Source organism: Oncorhynchus clarkii, chromosome 26, assembly GCF_045791955.1.
Source record: "Oncorhynchus clarkii lewisi isolate Uvic-CL-2024 chromosome 26, UVic_Ocla_1.0, whole genome shotgun sequence".
NCBI lineage: Eukaryota > Metazoa > Chordata > Actinopteri > Salmoniformes > Salmonidae > Oncorhynchus > Oncorhynchus clarkii.
The window spans coordinates 45,104,525-45,126,321 of NC_092172.1; the positions used below are offsets into that span (position 1 = coordinate 45,104,525).

A 21,797-nucleotide genomic window follows, 5' to 3' on the forward strand; every position below is an offset into this window, starting at 1 on the left:
AATACAGGGCCCACACCTACAGTACACAGAGTTAATACAGGGTCCTACAGTACACAGAGTTAATACAGGGTCCTACAGTACACAGAGTTAACACCTACAGTACACAGAGCTAATACAGGGACCTACAGTACACAGAGTTAATACAGGGCCCACACCTACAGTACACAGAGTTAATACAGGGTACTACAGTACACAGAGTTAATACAGGGCCCTACAGTACACAGAGTTAATACAGGGTCCACACCTACAGTACACAGAGTTAATACAGGGTCCACACCTACAGTACACAGAGTTAATACAGGGCCCACACCTACAGTACACAGAGTTAATACAGGGCCCTACAGTACACAGAGTTAATACAGGGCCCACACCTACAGTAAACAGAGTTAATACAGGGTCCTACAGTACACAGAGTTAATACAGGGTCCTACAGTACACAGAGTTAATACAGGGCCCTACAGTACACAGAGTTAATATAGGGCCCACACCTACAGTACACAGAGTTAATACAGGGTCCTACAGTACACAGAGTTAATACAGGGCCCTACAGTACACAGAGTTAATATAGGGCCCACACCTACAGTACACAGAGTTAATACAGGGCCCTACAGTACACAGAGTTAATACAGGGCCCTACAGTACACAGAGTTAATACAGGGCCCACACCTACAGTATACAGAGTTAATACAGGGTCCTACAGTACACAGAGTTAATACAGGGCCCTACAGTATACAGAGCTAATAACCTCTCTGATCAGTCCTACCTTAGCCACGTCTCTGATCAGTCCTACCTTAGCCACGCCTCTGATCAGTCCCCTTAGCCACGCCTCTGATCAGTCCTACCTTAGCCACGTCGCTGATCAGTCCTACCTTAGCCACGTCGCTGATCAGTCCTACCTTAGCCACGCCTCTGATCAGTCCTACCTTAGCCACGCCTCTGATCAGTCCTACCTTAGCCACGCCTCTGATCAATCCTACCTTAGTCACGTCTCTGATCAGTCCTACCTTAGCCACGCCTCTGATCAGTCCTACCTTAGCCACGCCTCTGATCAGTCCTACCTTAGCCACGTCGCTGATCAGTCCTACCTTAGCCACGTCTCTGATCAGTCCTACCTTAGCCACGTCGCTGATCAGTCCTACCTTAGCCACGTCGCTGATCAGTCCTACCTTAGCCATGTCTCTGTCTCTCTGATCAGTCCTACCTTAGTCACGCCTCTGATCAGTCCTACCTTAGCCATGTCTCTGTCTCTCTGATCAGTCTTACCTTAGCCACGCCTCTGATCAGTCCTACCTTAGTCACGCCTCTGATCAGTCCTACCTTAGCCATGTCTCTGTCTCTCTGATCAGTCTTACCTTAGCCACGCCTCTGATCAGTCCTACCTTAGTCACGCCTCTGATCAGTCCTACCTTAGCCATGTCTCTGTCTCTCTGATCAGTCCTACCTTAGTCACGCCTGTGATAAGTCCTACCTTAGCCATGTCTCTGTCTCTCTGATCAGTCCTAACTTAGCCACGCCTCTGATCAGTCCTACCTTAGTCACGCCTCTGATCAGTCCTACCTTAGCCATGTCTCTGTCTCTCTGATCAGTCCTACCTTAGTCACGCCTTTGATCAGTCCTAACTTAGCCATGTTTCTGTCTCTCTGATCAGTCCTACCTTAGCCACACCTCTGATCAGTCCTACCTTAGCCACACCTCTGATCAGTCCTACCTTAGTCACGCCTCTGATCAGTCCTACCTTAGCCATGTCTCTGTCTCTCTGATCAGTCCTACCTTAGTCACGCCTTTGATCAGTCCTACCTTAGCCATGTCTCTGTCTCTCTGATCAGTCCTACCTTAGTCACGCCTTTGATCAGTCCTACCTTAGCCATGTCTCTGTCTCTCTGATCAGTCCTACCTTAGCCACGTCTCTGTCTCTCTGATCAGTCCTACCTTAGCCACACCTCTGATCAGTCCTACCTTAGCCACGTCTCTGCGTCCCACCACCAGAGCTGCTGCTGCATTCTTCTGACACGTGTCCTGTATGTCGTTCACATTCAGACTGCAGAGGGACAAACAGACAGCACATTACAGATGTTTCAAAATGTTGGGCAAGGCATTATATTACAATATTAAGATGTCTTGAGCCTGTTACATGTACATGTATGTCTCCCCAGGGTGATGAACTCACATGTATGTCTCCCCCAGGGTGATGAACTCACATGTATGTCTCCCCAGGGTGATGAACTCACATGTATGTCTCCCCCAGGGTGATAGTTATGATCTCACATGCATGTCTCCCCCAGGGTGATGAACTCACATGTATGTCTCCCCCAGGGTGATGAAATCACATGTATGTCTCCCCCAGGGTGATGAAATCACATGTATGTCTCCCCAGGGTGATAAACTCACATGTATGTCTCCCCCAGGGTGATGAACTCACATGCATGTCTCCCCCGGGGTGATGAACTCACATGTATGTCTTTCCCAGGGTGATGAACTCACATGTATGTCTCCCCCAGGGTGATGAACTCACATATATGTTTCCCCAGGGTTATGAACTCACATATATGTTTCCCCAGGGTGATGAACTCACATGCATGTCTCCCCAGGATGATGAATTCACATGTATGTCTCCCCCAGGGTGATGAACTCACATGTATGTCTCCCCCAGGGTGATGAACTCACATGTATCTTTTCCCCAGGGTGATGAACTCACATGTATGTCTCCCCCAGGGTGATAGTTATGATCTCACATGTATGTCTCTCGCAGGGTGATGAACTCACATGTATGTCTCCCCCAGGGTGATGAACTCACATGTATGTCTCCCCCAGGGTGATGAACTCACATGTATGTCTCCCCCAGGGCTTTGTGAACAGGCAGCAGACAGGAGATCTCCTGGATGATGATTTTTCCTGCCAGCTTTACGGGTCTGTTACCGTAGTCGGCTCCCTCGCGCTTCGTCTTGAACCGACGAGACTTCTGACAGACAGAAAAAGACACCAACATCACAGAACTGACCATAGATCAGGGCTATAGACACCCTGGTGTTGTAGTGAGACCAGACAGAACTGACCATAGATCAGAGCTATAGACACCCTGGTGTTGTAGTGAGACCAGACAGAACTGACCATAGATCAGGGCTATAGACACCCTGGTGTTGTAGTGAGACCAGACAGAACTGACCATAGATCAGGGCTATAGACACCCTGGTGTTGTAGTGAGACCAGACAGAACTGACCATAGATCAGAGCTATAGACACCCTGGTGTTGTAGTGAGACCAGACAGAACTGACCATAGATCAGGGCTATAGACACCCTGGTGTTGTAGTGAGACCAGACAGAACTGACCATAGATCAGGGCTATAGACAACCTGGTGTTGTAGTGAGACCAGACAGAACTGACCATAGATCAGGGCTATAGACACCCTGGTGTTGTAGTGAGACCAGACAGAACTGACCATAGATCAGGGCTATAGAGACCCTGGTGTTGTAGTGAGACCAGACAGAACTGACCATAGATCAGGGCTATAGACACCCTGGTGTTGTAGTGAGACCAGACAGAACTGACCATAGATCAGGGCCATAGACACCCTGGTGTTGTAGTGAGACCAGACCGAACTGACCATAGATCAGGGCCATAGACACCCTGGTGTTTTAGTGAGAGCAGACAGAACTGACCATAGATCAGGGCCATAGACAACCTGGTGTTGCAGTGGTCCAGACCTGGGTTCAAACAGTACTGAAAATAATTGAATGTACTTTATCTGTGGGTGATTGAGCGCGCCTGGCTAAATGGACCAATAGTTTAGTCCCAAAATGGCAAACCACTCCCACCTGGCACTCCAGACAGTCTAGAGCAAACGCTGAAAGTATTTGAAAGATTTAAAATAGGATCTGAACCCAGGTCTGGTATAGACTCTAGACCTCCTTCCCAGGTCTGGTGTAGACTCTAGACCTCCTCCCCAGGTCTGGTATAGACTCTAGACCTCCTCCCCAGGTCTGGTGTAGACTCTAGACCTCCTCCCCAGGTCTGGTGTAGACTCTAGACCTCCTCCCCAGGTCTGCTGTAGACTCTAGACCTCCTCCCCAGGTCTGCTGTAGACTCTAGACCTCCTTCCCAGGTCTGGTGTAGACTCTAGACCTCCACCCCAGGTCTGGTATAGACTCTAGACCTCCTCCCCAGGTCAGGTATAGACTCTAGACCTCCTCCCCAGGTCTGCTGTAGACTCTAGACCTCCTCCCCAGGTCTGCTGTAGACTCTAGACCTCCTTCCCAGGTCTGGTGTAGACTCTAGACCTCCACCCCAGGTCTGGTATAGACTCTAGACCCCCTCCCCAGGTCAGGTATAGACTCTAGACCTCCTCCCCAGGTCTGGTATAGACTCTAGACCTCCTCCCCAGGTCTGATATAGACTCTAGACCTCCTCCCCAGGTCAGGTATAGACTCTAGACCTCCTCCCCAGGTCTGGTATAGACTCTAGACCTCCTCCCCAGGTCTGGTGTAGACTCTAGAACACTTCCCAAGGTCTGGTATAGACTCTAGACCTCCTCCCCAGGTCTGCTGTAGATTCTAAACCTCCTGCCCAGGTCTGCTGTAGATTCTAAACCTCCTCCCCAGGTCAGGTATAGACTCTAGACCTCCTCCCCAGGTCTGGTGTAGACTCTAGACCTCCTCCCCAGGTCTGGTATAGACTCTAGACCTCCTCCCCAGGTCTGGTATAGACTCTAGACCTCCTCCCCAGGTCTGGTATAGACTCTAGACCTCCTCCCCAGGTCTGGTATAGACTCTAGACCTCCTCCCCAGGTCTGGTATAGACTCTAGACCTCCACCCCAGGTCTGGAAGGCATTGTGGTGAGAATTTGTGAGAGGCCAACAGGCCTAAAGCTACATTACTGGGAGGTTGAACTCAACTCTCATGTTGACTAATGTCTTTTACGTTTCTGAAATGGTCAACAATTATTGATGTCAATTACTAAGGAATTTGAACAAGAGGAATTTGAACATTTGTTGATGTTGTTGCCAGCAATCACACAACCTTACCTCAAGGAACCAATCACACAACCTTACCTCAAGGAAGCAATCACACAACCTTACCTCAAGGAAGCAATCACACAACCTTACCTCAAGGAAGCAATCACACAACCTTACCTCAAGTGTTAAGAATTTGTAAGTAACAGACTTTGCCATCATTGAAGAGAGACAGAGACAGAGAGAGAGAGAGAGAGAGAGAGAGAGCGAGAGAGAGAAACAACAACAGAGAGAGAGGTTGAGTCATGATAAAACATGGTTATACAGGTTAAAGTGACTTAGTGACATCATGCAGGGTCCAGAGAGGAGAACAGAGAGACAGCAGAGACCCTGAAGAAAGCCCAAGAGGAGAGAGGTGGAGAGAGAGACACAGAGAGAGACAGGAGAGACCCTGAAGAAAGCCCAAGAGGAGAGAGGTGGAGAGAGAGACAGAAGAGACCCTGAAGTAAGCCCAAGAGGAGAGAGGCGGAGAGAGAGACACAGAGAGAGAGGAGAGACCCTGAAGAAAGCCCAAGAGGAAAGAGGCGGAGAGAGAGACACAGAGAGAGACAAGAGAGACCCTGAAGAAAATCCAAGAGGAGAGGCGGAGAGAGAGACACAGAGAGAGACAGGAGAGACCCTGAAGAAAGCCCAAGAGGAGAGGCGGAGAGAGAGGCGGATAGAGGGATGGACGGAAGGAGGGCGTGGGAACCAAATACCGGGCAGTCATGAATGGACCAGCGGCGAAGGCCAGACTGAGGAGGCTTCTGATTGGTGGAGATAGAGTGGACCAACCACAGCACAGAGATGGGAGGAGGGGGGCGGGCCAGGGGAGGCATGCCAGTCAGCGGGACAGCCAACACACAGGGAAGGGAGAGGAGAGGAGGGAGGGGAGAGGAGGGAAGGGAGAGGAGAGGAGGGAGGGGAGAGGAGGGAAGGGAGAGGAGAGGAGAGGAGGGAAGGGAGAAGAGAGGAGAGGAGGGAAGGGAGAAGAGAGGAGAGGAGGGAAGGGAGAGGAGAGGAGGGAAGGGAGAGGAGAGGAGGGAAGGGAAGGGAGAGGAGAGGAGAGGATAGGAGGGAAGGGAGAGGAGAGAAGAGGGAAGGGAGAGGAGAGGAGGGAAGGGAGAGGAGGGAAGGGAGAGGAGAGGAGGGAAGGGAGAGGAGGGACACAAAACAACCATGAAGGTAAACACATCAACCACAAGGTGCAGAGAACAGAATGGGAATGAAGGACCTAGGTAGTTACTAGTTATAGCTACAGTATAATTAATGACATAGGTAGTTACTAGTTATAGCTATAGTATAATTAATGACCTAGGTAGTTACTAGTTATAGCTATAGTATAATTAATGACCTAGGTAGTTACTAGTTATAGCTATAGTATAATTAATGACCTAGGTAGTTACTAGTTTTGGCTATAGTATAATTAATGACCTAGGTAGTTACTAGTTATAGCTACAGTATAATTAATGACCTAGGTAGTTACTAGTTATAGCTACAGTATAATTAATGACCTAGGTAGTTACTAGTTATAGCTACAGTATAATTAATGACCTAGTAGTTACTAGTTATAGCTACAGTATAATTAATGACCTAGGAGGTTACTAGTTATAGCTACAGTATAATTAATGACCTAGGTAGTTACTAGTTATAGCTACAGTATAATGAATGACCTAGTAGTTACTAGTTATAGCTACAGTATAATGAATGACTTTTAGACTAGTTGAGTATCTGGAGCATCAGCATTTGTGGGTTTGATTACAGGCTCAAAATGGCTAGAAACAAAGAACTTTCTTTTGAAACTCATCAGTCTACTCCCTTCACAGAACAGCGCAAACTGTCCCTAACCAGAATAGAAAGAGGAGTTGGAGGACCTGGTCTACAACTGAGCAAGAGGACAGGGACATTAGAGTGGTTAGTTTGAGAAACAGATGCCTCACAAGTCCTCAACTGGCAGCATCATCATTAAATAGTACCCACAAAACACCAGTCTCAACATCAACAGTGAAGAGGCGATGCTGGCCTTCTCGGCAGAGTAAAGAAAAAGCCATATCTCAGACTGGCCAATAAAAATTAAATATTAAGATGGGCAAAAGAACATAGACACTGAACAGAGGAACTCTGCCTAGAAGGCCAGCATCCCGGAGTCGCCTCTTCACTGTTGAGACTGCCTCGTTGATAGGGTTGTTAAGGCAGTGGTATGTCATTAGAAATTTTGAAAAAAGCAAGGGGCCTAAACAGCTACCCTGGGGAATTCCACTATCGACCATAGTCAAAAGCCACACTGAAATCTAACAAAACAGCCCCCACAATTTCTCTCAACCAATCATCAGTAATTTGCCGTGCTTGTTGAATGTCGTTCTCTATAAGCGTGCTGAAAGTCTGTTGTCAATTTGTTTACTGTGAAATAGCATTGTATCTGGTCAAACACAATTTTTTTTCCAGAAGTATACTAAGGGTTGGTAACAGGCTGATTGGTCAGCTATTTGAGCCAGTAAAAGGGGCTTTACTTTTCTTAGGGGGATGAATGATTTAGCTTCCCTCCAGGCCTGAGGAGAATAGCGGACAATATTGCCACATCTTAAATTTAAGCCTACTAGAATCTGGCAAATAGGAGTGGCAATATTGTCTGCAATTATCCTCAGTATATTTTCCATTCAGATTGTCAGACCCTGGTGGCTTGTCATTGTTGATAGACAACAATATTTTTTTTCACCTCTTCCATACTGACATTACAGAATTCAAAAGTACAATTCTTGTCTTTCAAAATTTGGTCCGATATACCTGGATGTGTAGTCTCAGCGTTTGTTGCTGGCATGTCATCCCGAAGTTTGCTTATCTCGCAAATTAAAATGTCATTAAAGTAGTTGGCAATTTCAGTGGGTTTTGTGATGAATGAGCCATCTGATTCAATGAATGATGGAGCAGAGTTGGCTTTTATCTCTCAAAATGTAATTCAAGGTGCTTCAAAGCTGTTTACTATCATTGTTTATATCATTTATCTTTATTTCAGAAGTATAGTTTCTTATTTTTATTTAGATTAGTCACATCTGCTGGCAGACTAATTTGCATTACCTTTTGCCTCTTCCCTCTCAACCATTTTTCAATTCCTCATCAATCGAAGGGGATTTAACAGTTTTTACAGTCATTTTCTTAATGGGTGCTTATTAGTAACTGGAATAAGCAATTTCATAAATGTGTCAAGTGCAGCGTCTGGTTGCTCCTCATTACACACGACAGACCAGCAGCGTCTGGTTGTTCCTCATTACACACCACAGACCAGCAGCGCCTGGTTGCTCCTCATTACACACCACAGACCAGCAGCGTCTGGTTGCTCCTCATTACACACCACAGACCAGCAGCGTCTGGTTGCTCCTCATTACACACCACAGACCAGCAGCGTCTGGTTGCTCCTCATTACACACCACAGACCAGCAGCGTCTGGTTGCTCCTCATTACACACCACAGACCAGCAGCGTCTGGTTGCTCCTCATTACACACCACAGACCAGCAGCGTCTGGTTGCTCCTCATTACACACCACAGACCAGCAGCGTCTGGTTGCTCCTCATTACACACCACAGACCAGCAGCGTCTGGTTGCTCCTCATTACACACCACAGACCAGCAGCGTCTGGTTGCTCCTCATTACACACCACAGACCAGCAGCGTCTGGTTGCTCCTCATTACTCATCACAGACCAGCATATATTATTTACATTATCAACATTATCAACATAGGAATCACTACAGAACGTATTGTATGACCTCTTATACACTCTATTAGGCCCAGCCTTTGGAACTTTGGTTTTCCTAGATATGGCTACTATATTGTGATCACTACATCCGATGGATCTGGATACTACTTTACAGCAATTTCTGCAGCATTAGTGAAGATGTGATCAACACATGTTGATGATTTCATTCCTGTGCTGTTTGTAACTACCCTGGTAGGTTGACTGATGACCTGAACCAGGTTGCAGGCACTGGTTACTGTTTGAAGCTTTCTCTTGATTGGGCAGCCTGATGAATGTAGGTCAATATTTAAATCACCCAGAAAATATACCTCCCTGTGGGTATCACATACATTATCAACCATTTCACACATATTATCCAGATACTGACTGTTAGCACTTGGTGGTCTATAGCAGCGTCCCACCAGAATGGGTTTTAGGTGAGGCAGGTGAACCTGTAGCCAGATTACCTCAACAGTATTTAATATTATCCAGATACTGACTGTTAACACTTGGTGGTCTATAGCAGCTTCCCACCAGAATGGGCTTTATGTGAGGCAGGTGAACCTGTAGCCAGATTACTTCAACAGTATTTAACATGAGATCCTCTCTAATATTTACAGGAATGTAGTTCTGAATATAAACAGCAACACCTCCACCACTGGCATTTCTGTCTTTTCTGTAGACGTTACAACCATGTATTGCTACCACTGTGTCATCAAATGTATTATCTAAGTGAGTTTCAGAGATAGGGTGGTATTAAACATTTAGTATTGTACATACGTAGTAGTGTAATAATGTTATATGATGTACTGTTTTATATGTAATTTAAGTGCCTTAATGTGTTTGGACCCCAGGAAGAGTAGCTGCTGCCTTGACAGGAACTAATGGGGATCCATAATAAACCCCAGGAAGAGTAGCTGCTGCCTTGGCAGGAACTAATGGGGATCCATAATAAACCCCAGGAAGAGTAGCTGCTGCCTTGACAGGAACTAATGGGGATCCATAATAAACCCCAGGAAGAGTAGCTGCTGCCTTGGCAGGAACTAATGGGGATCCATAATAAACCCCAGGAAGAGTAGCTGCTGCCTTGGCAGGAACTAATGGGGATCCATAATAAACCCCAGGAAGAGTAGCTGCTGCCTTGGCAGGAACCAATGGGGATCCATAATAAACCCCAGGAAGAGTAGCTGCTGCCTTGGCAGGAACTAATGGGGATCCATAATAAACCCCAGGAAGAGTAGCTGCTGCCTTGGCAGGAACTAATGGGGATCCATAATAAACCCCAGGAAGAGTAGCTGCTGCCTTGGCAGGAACTAATGGGGATCCATAATAAACCCCAGGAAGAGTAGCTGCTGCCTTGGCAGGAACTAATGGGGATCCATAATAAACCCCAGGAAGAGTATCTGCTGCCTTGGCAGGAACTAATGGGGATCCATAATAAACCCCAGGAAGAGTATCTGCTGCCTTGGCAGGAACTAATGGGGATCCATAATAAACCCCAGGAAGAGTATCTGCTGCCTTGACAGGAACTAATGGGGATCCATAATAAACCCCAGGAAGAGTAGCTGCTGCCTTGGCAGGAACTAATGGGGATCCATAATAAACCCCAGGAAGAGTAGCTGCTGCCTTGGCAGGAACTAATGGGGATACATACTGAACCCCAGCAAGAGTAGCTGCTGCCTTGGCAGGAACTAATGGGGATCCATAATAAACCCCAGGAAGAGTAGCTGCCGCCTTGACAGGAACTAATGGGGATCCATAATAAACCCCAGGAAGAGTAGCTGCTGCCTTGGCAGGAACTAATGGGGATCCATAATAAACCCCAGGAAGAGTAGCTGCCGCCTTGACAGGAACTAATGGGGATCCATAATAAACCCCAGGAAGAGTAGCTGCTGCCTTGGCAGGAACTAATGGGGATCCATAACAAACCCCAGGAAGAGTAGCTGCTGCCTTGACAGGAACTAATGGGGATCCATAACAAACCCCAGGAAGAGTAGCTGCTGCCTTGACAGGAACTAATGGGGATCCATAATAAACCCCAGGAAGAGTAGCTGCTGCCTTGGCAGGAACTAATGGGGATCCATAACAAACCCCAGGAAGAGTAGCTGCTGCCTTGGCAGGAACTAATGGGGATCCATAACAAACCCCAGGAAGAGTAGCTGCTGCCTTGACAGGAACTAATGGGGATCCATAATAAACCCCAGGAAGAGTAGCTGCTGCCTTGGCAGGAACTAATGGGGATCCATAACAAACCCCAGGAAGAGTAGCTGCTGCCTTGACAGGAACTAATGGGGATCCATAACAAACCCCAGGAAGAGTAGCTGCTGCCTTGACAGGAACTAATGGGGATCCATAATAAACCCCAGGAAGAGTAGCTGCTGCCTTGGCAGGAACTAATGGGGATCCATAACAAACCCCAGGAAGAGTAGCTGCTGCCTTGGCAGGAACTAATGGGGATCCATAACAAACCCCAGGAAGAGTAGCTGCTGCCTTGACAGGAACTAATGGGGATCCATAATAAACCCCAGGAAGAGTAGCTGCTGCCTTGGCAGGAACTAATGGGGATCCATAACAAACCCCAGGAAGAGTAGCTGCTGCCTTGACAGGAACTAATGGGGATCCATAACAAACCCCAGGAAGAGTAGCTGCTGCCTTGACAGGAACTAATGGGGATCCATAATAAACCCCAGGAAGAGTAGCTGCTGCCTTGGCAGGAACTAATGGGGATCCATAACAAACCCCAGGAAGAGTAGCTGCTGCCTTGGCAGGAACTAATGGGGATCCATAACAAACCCCAGGAAGAGTAGCTGCTGCCTTGGCAGGAACTAATGGGGATCCATAATAAACCCCAGTGCGTGTTGTGTGTGTCCTACGCTCCCCAGTGCGTGTCCTACGCTCCCCAGTGTGTGTTGTGTGTGTCCTTCGCTCCCCAGTGTGTGTCCTTCGCTCCCCAGTGTGTGTCTCACCCGTTCTTTGTAGTAGAATGATGATATGGAGACATGGTCCTTGTCCGTGTGGGTGGGGCTGCCACTGTACAGCCTCAGAGAGCTCTGAGACTCACTACGCATCTTCATAGGAGTCAGGACCCCACTGTGGTACGCAGACAGGGCCGACAGGGACCTGGGGGACACACAGAGACAGGTTAACAAGGACCCCACTGTGGTACGGGGACAGGGACCTGGGGGACACACAGAGGCAGGTTAACAAGGACCCCACTGTGGTACGGAGACAGGGACCTGGGGACACACAGAGACAGGTTAACAAGGACCCCACTGTGGTACAGAGACAGGGACCTGGGGGACACACAGAGGCAGGTTAACAAGGACCCCACTGTGGTACGGAGACAGGGCCGACAGGGACCTGGGGACACACAGAGGCAGGTTAACACACACACACACAAAACAAGTCAACACACACAGATAACAGGTCAACACACACATATTAATGAGTGCAGCAGTATAAAGTGTACCTGGGTGTGGGTTCAGTGGGTGGTACCGAGCGATGCATAGTGATGGGTCTTGTGAAGTACACCAAGCAGCCGGTGCCACAGAAGCGAGCCCCAGAGGTACGAGGGAAGGGGATGTTGGCATCCTGGTAGGAACCGTAGGTGTTGGTGACCCGGGGGAAGGCTGGCAGAGCAGGGGTCACAGGGTTAGACAGGACGTACGGATTGGCAGCACTACCATCCTCCTGGGTCTATGGAGCGAGAACAGAGAATACATACTGTTATGGGACAGCCCCTCGTATCCCGCTGGGACAGCCCCTCGTATCCCGCTGGGACAGCCCCTCGTATCCCGCTGGGACAGCCCCTCGTATCCCGCTGGGACAGCCCCTCGTATACCGCTGGCACAGCCCCTCGTATCCCGCTGGGACAGCCCCTCGTATCCCGCTGGGACAGCCCCTCGTATACCGCTGGGACAGCCCCTCGTATACCGCTGGGACAGCCCCTCGTATCCCGCTGGGACAGCCCCTCGTATCCCGCTGGGACAGCCCCTCGTATCCCGCTGGGACAGCCCCTCGTATCCCGCTGAGACAGCCCCTCGTATCCCGCTGGGACAGCCCCTCGTATCCCGCTGGGACAGCCCCTCGTATCCACTGGGACAGCCCCTCGTATCCCGCTGGGACAGCCTCTCGTATCCCGCTGGGACAGCCCCTCGTATCCCGCTGGGACAGCCCCTCGTACACGGCTGGGTCAGACCCTTGTATACCGCTGGGACAGCCTCTCGTATCCCGCTGGGACAGCCCCTCGTATCCCGCTGGGACAGCCTCTCGTATCCTGCTGAGACAGCCCCTCGTATCCCGCTGGGACAGCCCCTCGTATCCCGCTGGGACAGCCCCTCGTATCCCGCTGGGACAGCCCCTCGTATCCCGCTGGGACAGCCCCTCGTATCCCGCTGGGACAGCCCCTCGTATCCCGCTGGGACAGCCCCTCGTATCCCGCTGGGACAGCCCCTCGTATACCGCTGGGACAGCCCCTCGTATCCCGCTGGGACAGCCCCTCGTATCCCGCTGGGACAGCCCCTCGTATCCCGCCGGGACAGCCCCTCGTATCCTGCTGAGACAGCCCCTCGTAAGACTAGAAGAGGCCTTCAGATTGCAGGCCTGTCTAAGACTAGAGGAGACCTTCAGATTGCAGGCCTGTCTAAGACTAGAAGAGGCCTTCAGATTGCAGGCCTGTCTAAGACTAGAAGAGGCATTCAGATTGCAGGCCTGTCTAAAACTAGAAGAGGCCTTCAGATTGCAGGCCTGTCTAAGACTAGAAGAGGGCTTCAGATTGCAGGCCTGTCTAAGACTAGAAGAGGCCTTCAGATTGCAGGCCTGTCTAAGACTAGAAGAGGCCTTCAGATTGCAGGCCTGTCTAAGACTAGAAGAGGCCTTCAGATTGCAGGCCTGTCTAAGACTAGAAGAGACCTTCAGATTGCAGGCCTGTCTAAGACTAGAAGAGACCTTCAGATTGCAGGCCTGTCTAAGACTAATCTAATGTTTTGGTGCACTAAGCAACACTTGAAAGTTGTGAGAATTTTGAGCAACTTCCGGTGCACGTTTCCAATGAACTGAGGCTGTACCCTGACAGTTTAGACAGTAGCCAATAGGCTGTATCCTGACAGTTTAGACAGTAGCCAATAGGCTGTACCCTGACAGTTTAGACAGTAGCCAATAGGCTGTGCCCTGAAAGTTTGTCCATAATGACCATCGTTATTTTTGAAAGTAAAAGGGGGAGGCTTGCAAGCCAAAGAACACCATCCCAACAGTGAAGCACGGGGGTGGCAGCATCATGTTGTGGGGGTGCTTTGCTGCAGGAGGGAATGGTGCACTTTACAAAATATGGCATCATGAGGTAGGAAAATTATGTGGATATATTGAAGCAACATCTCAAGAGATCAGTCAGGAAGTTAAAGCTTGGTCGCAAATGGGTCTTCCAAATGGACAATGACGCCAAGCATACTTCCAAAGTTGTGGTAAAATGGCTTAAGGACAACAAAGTCAAGGTATTGGAGTGGCCATCACAAAGCACTGACCTCAATCCTATAGAAAATGTGTGGGCAGAACTGAAAAAGTGTGTGTGAGCAAGGAGGCCTACAAAAACCTGACTCAGTTACACCAGCTCTGTCTGGAGGAATGGGCCAAAATTCACCCAACTTATTGTGGGAAGCTTGCGGAAGGCTTCCCAAAACATTTGACCCAAGTTAAACAATTTAAAGGCAATGCTACCAAATACTAATTGAGTGTATGTAAACTTCTGACCAACTGGGAGTGTGATGAAATCAAATGAAATCAAAGTTTATTTGTCACGTGCGCTGAATACAACAGGTATTCACCTTCCCCTTACAGTGAAATGCTTACTTACAGGCTCTAACCAATAGTGCAAAAAAGGTATTAGGTGAACAATAGGTAAGTAAAGAAAAAAAACAACAGTAAAAAGACAGGCTATATACAGCAGCGATGCTATAAAAGTAGCGATGCTATAAAAGTAGCGAGGCTATATACAGACACCGGTTAGTCAGGCTGAATGAGGTAGTATGTACATGTAGATATGGTTAAAGTGACTATGCATATATGATGAACAGAGAGTAGCAGTAGCGTAAAGAGGGGTTGGCGGGTGGTGGGACACAATGCAGATAGCCTGGTTAGCCAATGTGCCAGAGCACTGGTTGATCGGGCCAATTGAGGTAGTATGTACATGGATGTATAGTTAAAGTGACTATGCATATATGATAAACAGAGAGTAGCAGTAGCGTAAAACGAGGGGTTGGGGCGGGGGGGCACACAATGCAAATAGTCCGGGTAGCCATTTGGTTACCTGTTCAGGAGTCTTATGACTTGGGGGTAAAAACTGTTGAGAAGCCTTTTTGTCCTAGACTTGGCACTCCGATACCGCTTGCCATGTGGTAGCAGAGAGAACAGTCTATGACTGGGGTGGCTGGGGTCTTTGACCATTTTTAGGGCCTTCCTCTGACACCGCCTGGTATAAAGTCCTGGATGGCAGGCAGCTTGGCCCCAGTGATGTACTGGGCTGTACGCACTACCCTCTGTAGTGCCTTGCGGTCAGAGGCCGAGCAGTTGCCGTACCAGGCAGTGATGTAACCATGCTCTCGATGGTGCAGCTGTAGAACTTTTTGAGGATCTCAGGACCCATGCCAAATCTTTTTAGTTTCCTGACTGGCACCACACGGCCAGGTCTCTGACTTCCTCCTTACTGTCACGTCCTGACCTTCGTTCCTTATGTATGTTTCTATTTTAGGCTGGTCAGGGCGTGAGTTGGGGTGGTCAGGGCGTGAGTTGGGGTGGTCGGGGCGTGAGTTGGGCTGGTCGGGGCGTGAGTTGGGCTGGTCGGGGCGTGAGTTGGGCTGGTCGGGGCGTGAGTTGGGGTGGTCGGGGCGTGAGTTGGGCTGGTCGGGGCGTGAGTTGGGCTGGTCGGGGCGTGAGTTGGGGTGGTCGGGGCGTGAGTTGGGGTGGGCGGGGCGTGAGTTGGGCTGGTCAGGGCGTGAGTTGGGGTGGTCGGGGCGTGAGTTGGGGTGGTCGGGGCGTGAGTTGGGCTGGTCGGGGCGTGAGTTGGGCTGGTCGGGGCGTGAGTTGGGCTGGTCAGGGCGTGAGTTGGGGTGGTCGGGGCGTGAGTTGGGGTGGTCGGGGCGTGAGTTGGGCTGGTCGGGGCGTGAGTTGGGCTGGTCAGGGCGTGAGTTGGGGTGGTCGGGGCGTGAGTTGGGCTGGTCGGGGCGTGAGTTGGGCTGGTCAGGGCTTGAGTTGGGGTGGTCGGGGCGTGAGTTGGGCTGGTCGGGGCGTGAGTTGGGCTGGTCAGGGCTTGAGTTGGGGTGGTCGGGGCGTGAGTTGGGGTGGTCGGGGCGTGAGTTGGGGTGGTCGGGGCGTGAGTTGGGCTGGTCGGGGCGTGAGTTGGGGTGGTCGGGGCGTGAGTTGGGCTGGTCGGGGCTTGAGGTGGGCCTTTGATGTTTTTGTTCTATGTTTGGTATTTCTATGTGTTTGGCCTGGTATGGTTCCCAATCAGAGGCAGCTGTCAACCGTTGTCTCTGATTGAGAACCATACTTAGGTAGCCTGTTTTCCCACTCTTGTTTGTGGGTGGTTGTTTTCTGTTCAGTGTATGTCACCTTGCAGAACTGTTTCATTTCTTCCATTCACTTCGTTATTTAGTTTTGTGTGTTCAGTTAATAAATTAACATGGACACTTACCACGCTGCGCATTGGTCCCATATTTCATACTCGTCGTCAGACGACGAAGAGATCCGTTACACTTACAGGCTGTCTCGTCGTTGTCGGTGATCAGGCCTACCACTGTTATGTCGTCTGCAAACTTAATGATGGTGTTGGAGTCGTGCCTGACCATGTAGTTGTGGGTGAACAGGGAGTACAGGAGGGGACTGAGCACGCACCCCTGAGGGGCCCCTGTGTTGAGGATCAGCGTGCCTGTGTTGTTACCTACCCTCACCACCTGGGGGCGGCCCATCAGGAAGTCCAGGATCCAGTTGCAGAGGGAGGTGTTTAGTCCCAGGTTCCTTAGCTTTGACGGTACTATGTTGTTGAACGCTGAGCTGTAGTCAATGAACAGCATTCTCACATAGGTGTTCCTTCTGTCCAGGTGGGAAAGGGCAGTGTGGAGTGCAATATAGATTGAGTCATCTGTATGCAAATTGGAGTGGGTCTAGGGTTTCTGGGATAATGGTGTTGATGTGAGCCTTGACCAGCCTTTCAAAGCACTTCATGGCTACGGGCGTGAGTGCTACGGGTCTGTAGTCATTTAGGCAGGTTGCCTTTGTGTTCTTGGACACAGGGACTATGCTGGTCTGCTTGAAACATGTTGGTATTACAGACTCAGTCCGGGAGAGGTTGAAAATGTCAGTGAAGACACCTGCACATGCCTGGAGCACACGTCCTGGTATTCGTCTGGCCCCGCAGCCTTGTGAATGTTGACCTGTTTAAAGGTTTTACTCACATCGGCTACGGAGAGCGTGATCACACAGTCATCCGGAACAACTGATGCTCTCATGCATGTTTCAGTGTTGTTGCTTGCCTCGAAGCGAGCATAGAAGTGATTTAGCTCGTCTGGTAGGCTCGTGTCACTGGGCAGCTCGCGGCTCTGCTTCCCTTTGTAGTCTGTAATAGTTTGCCCTGCCACATAAGGCGAGTGTCGGAGCCGGTGTAGTAAAGAAATAAAAGCTGAAATAAAATCAGGAAGCTGGAACCACGGGAAACCAACTACTCAATAATTCTCTCTACGATTATTCTGACCTTTCACATTCTTAAAATAAAGTGGTGATCTTAACTGACCTAAAACAAGGACTTTTCACTCTGATTAAATGTCAGGAATTGTGAAAAACTGAGTTTAAATGTATTTGGCTAAGGTGTATGGAAACTTCCGAACTTCTCTGTGCCACATGGCATTTCTTCTTGGAGGGAACATTGTCCAAGAGTGTCATTGTGTCCAAGACCTTCGAAATGTTTGAACGGTTCTTATTGTAATGTGATTTGTGGATTAAAAATAAAAGTATTTAAAATGTATGTGTCTCACCATGTAAGACTCCAGACAGGACACCAGCTGTCTAACACAGGGCTCCAGACAGTTCTGATTCCTCTTGACCTTCTGCAGTGACGTGTCTGTCAGGATCTACACAGAGGAGATACAACTGTGAGGAGAGAGAGGGAGACAGACACACACACACGATACAGGCACACACACACACACATGATACAGGCACACACACACACACACACATGATACAGGCACACACACACACACACATGATACAGGCACACACACACACATGATACAGGCACACACACACACATGATACAGGCACACACACACACATGATACAGGCACACACACACACACACACATGATACAGGCACACACACACACACACACACACACACACACATGATACAGGCACACACACGGTTACCTTCTGTATCTTGGTCCTCATGGCTGTGGGGATGGTGGTAGGGGAGATGAACTGGAAGGATGGAGCAGCGTTGTTGGGGTAGTGCGAAGGGAACTTCACCACCAGGTGGACCTGGTTGGTCCCGAACACGGCTGACACCACACAGCTACGGTTCACCGCATCCATCTGGAGGCCCGAACAATCACACCACAGAACCACATTGGTACGGAGTAGAACAATCACACCACAGAACCACATTGGTACTACGTAGAACAATCACACCACAGAACCACATTGGTACTAGGTAGAACAATCACACCACAGAACCACATTGGTACTATGTAGAACAATCACACCACAGAACCACATTGGTACGGTGTAAAACAATCACAACACAGAACCACATTGGTACTATGTAGAACAATCACACCACAGAACCACATTGGTACTATGTAGAACAATCACACCACAGAACCACATTGGTACTATGTAGAACAATCACACCACAGAACCACATTGGTACGGTGTAGAACAATCACAACACAGAACCACATTGGTACTATGTAGAACAATCACACCACAGAACCACATTGGTACGGTGTAGAACAATCACAACACAGAACCACATTGGTACTATGTAGAACAATCACACCACAGAACCACATTGGTACGGAGTAGAACAATCACAACACAGAACCACATTGGTACTATGTAGAACAATCACAACACAGAACCACATTGGTACTATGTAGAACAATCACACCACAGAACCACATTGGTACGGTGTAGAACAATCACAACACAGAACCACATTGGTACGGTGTAGAACAATCACACCACAGAACCACATTGGTACTATGTAGAACAAAGAAATATGGGAAGCATGTAGTTCTGTTGAACAGCCCACCATAATAAAGGGAGATGTAGTTCTGTTGAACAGACCACCATAATAAAGGGAGATGTAGTTCTATTGAACAGACCACCATAATAAAGGGAGATGTAGTTCTGTTGAACAGACCACCATAATAAAGGGAGATGTAGTTCTATTGAACAGACCACCATAATAAAGGGAGATGTAGTTCTATAGAACAGACCACCATAATAAAGGGAGATGTAGTTCTATTGAACAGACCACCATAATAAAGGGAGATGTAGTTCTGTTGAACAGACCACCATAATAAAGGGAGATGTAGTTCTATTGAACAGACCACCATAATAAAGGGAGATGTAGTTCTATTGAACAGACCACCATAATAAAGGGAGATGTAGTTCTATTGAACAGACCACCATAATAAAGGGAGATGTAGTTCTGTTGAACAGACCACCATAATAAAGGGAGATGTAGTTCTATTGAACAGACCACCATAATAAAGGGAGATGTAGTTCTATAGAACAGACCACCATAATAAAGGGAGATGTAGTTCTATTGAACAGACCACCATAATAAAGGGAGATGTAGTTCTGTTGAACAGACCACCATAATAAAGGGAGATGTAGTTCTATAGAACAGACCACCATAATAAAGGGAGATGTAGTTCTGTTGAACAGACCACCATAATAAAGGGAGATGTAGTTCTGTTGAACAGACCACCATAATATGTTCTGTTCTCCCTTTATTATGGTGGTCTGTTCAACAGAACTACATCTCCCTTTATTATGGTGGTCTGTTCAACAGAACTACATCTCCCTTTATTATGGTGGTCTGTTCAATAGAACTACATCTCCCTTTATTATGGTCTGTTCAACAGAACTACATCTCCCTTTATTATGGTGGTCTATTCAACAGAACTACATCTCCCTTTATTATGGTCTGTTCAATAGAACTACATCTCCCTTTATTATGGTGGTCTGTTCTATAGAACTACATCTCCCTTCATTATGTTGGTCTGTTCAATAGAACTACATCTCCCTTTATTATGGTGGTCTGTTCTATAGAACTACATCTCCCTTTATTATGGTGGTCTGTTCAATAGAACTACATCTCCCTTTATTATGGTGGTCTGTTCTATAGAACTACATCTCCCTTCATTATGTTGGTCTGTTCAACAGAACTACATCTCCCTTTATTATGGTGGTCTGTTCTATAGAACTACATCTCCCTTTATTATGGTGGTCTGTTCAATAGAACTACATCTCCCTTTATTATGGTCTGTTCAACAGAACTACATCTCCCTTTATTATGGTGGTCTGTTCAATAGAACTACATCTCCCTTTATTATGATGGGCTGTTCTATAGAACTACATCTCCCTTTATTATGGTGGTCTGTTCAATAGAACTATAGAACAGAACATAATAAAGCCATTCTAACGGTATGAAGGGTGCAGGGGTCCGTCTAGCTACACTGTCATAAAGCCTACATAACAATGTCATTAGATGTCGTTAGGAGTCATAACCCATTTTTAATAATTGACATAGCATATGTCATTATGAGTTATAAATTGTCATACGGGGATTGACATAGCATCATCAGGAGTTACAAGCAGTAATAAGACTATCATAGGAGACGTCATTAGGAGTTATAAGCAGTCATAAGACTATCAAAGGAAAAGTCATTAGGAGTTATAAGCAGTCATAAGACTATCATAGGAGACGTCATTAGGAGTTACAAGCAGTCATAAGACTATCATAGGAGATGTCATTAGAGTTATAAGCAGTCATAAGACTATCATAGGAGATGTCATTAGGCGTTATAAGCAGTCATAAGACTATCATAGAAGAGGTCATTAGGAGTTACAAGCAGTCATAAGACTATCATAGGAGAGGTCATTAGGAGTTATAAGCTCACCTCCACGTTGACGTTTCTGATCTGCAGGTTGACCAGAGAGAACTCCTGTTGCAGTGTCTGGGGCAGAGCAGAAGAGTCATGTCTACCACCGGAGGTCAGAGCACCAGCCTGGTCTGTGAGTGAGAGAGAGAGAGAGAGAGAGTTGGTGTGAGAGAGAGAGAGAGAGTTGGTATGAGAGAGAGAGAGAGTTGGTGAGAGAGAGAGAGAGAGTTGGTGAGAGAGAGAGAGAGTTGGTGAGAGAGAGAGAGACAACACTCACTCCTCTGTTCTACTGTAGTTAGGTCTATACATTCCTCCGTTCTACTGTAGTCAGGTCTATACATTCCTCTGTTCTACTGTAGTCAGGTCTATACATTCCTCTGTTCTACTGTAGTCAGGTCTATACATTCCTCTGTTCTACTGTAGTCAGGTCTATACATTCCTCTGTTCTACTGTAGTTAGGTCTATACATTCCTCCGTTCTACTGTAGTCAGGTCTATACATTCCTCTGTTCTACTGTAGTCAGGTCTATACATTCCTCTGTTCTACTGTAGTCAGGTCTATACATTCCTCTGTTCTACTGTAGTCAGGTCTATACATTCCTCTGTTCTACTGTAGTCAGGTCTATACATTCCTCTGTTCTACTGTAGTCAGGTCTATACATTCCTCTGTTCTACTGTAGTCAGGTCTATACATTCCTCTGTTCTACTGTAGTCAGGTCTATACATTCCTCTGTTCTACTGTAGTCAGGTCTATACATTCCTCTGTAGTCAGGTCTATACATTCCTCTGTTCTACTGTAGTCAGGTCTATACATTCCTCTGTTCTACTGTAGTCAGGTCTATACATTCCTCTGTTCTACTGTAGTCAGGTCTATACATTCCTCTGTTCTACTGTAGTCAGGTCTATACATTCCTCTG

At 47.9% G+C, this 21,797-nt stretch overlaps 1 protein-coding gene across 4 annotated transcripts in view; it reads right to left on the reverse strand.

Moving 5' to 3' along the window:
• Positions 1–21,797, reverse strand: part of LOC139384967 (GATOR2 complex protein WDR59-like) — a 61,920-nt gene that overhangs the window by 13,084 nt on the left and 27,039 nt on the right. For 2 of the 4 annotated variants that reach the window (XR_011628895.1, XM_071129925.1), the window contains exons 13-20: positions 20,900–21,012; positions 18,135–18,299; positions 17,741–17,836; positions 12,190–12,416; positions 11,687–11,840; positions 5,707–5,754; positions 2,826–2,959; positions 1,957–2,038 (exon numbers count right to left, since the gene is read on the reverse strand). Coding sequence is in view for 3 of the 4 variants with exons in the window: in XM_071129925.1 (XP_070986026.1) it covers positions 1,957–2,038; positions 2,826–2,959; positions 5,707–5,754; positions 11,687–11,840; positions 12,190–12,416; positions 17,741–17,836; positions 18,135–18,299; positions 20,900–21,012 (1,019 nt within the window). In the remaining variant the exon portion in view is untranslated. The remainder of the gene's footprint in view (positions 1–1,956; positions 2,039–2,825; positions 2,960–5,706; positions 5,755–11,686; positions 11,841–12,189; positions 12,417–17,740; positions 17,837–18,134; positions 18,300–20,899; positions 21,013–21,797) is intronic. The other 2 variants (XM_071129926.1, XM_071129927.1) reach the window with 2 other exon arrangements.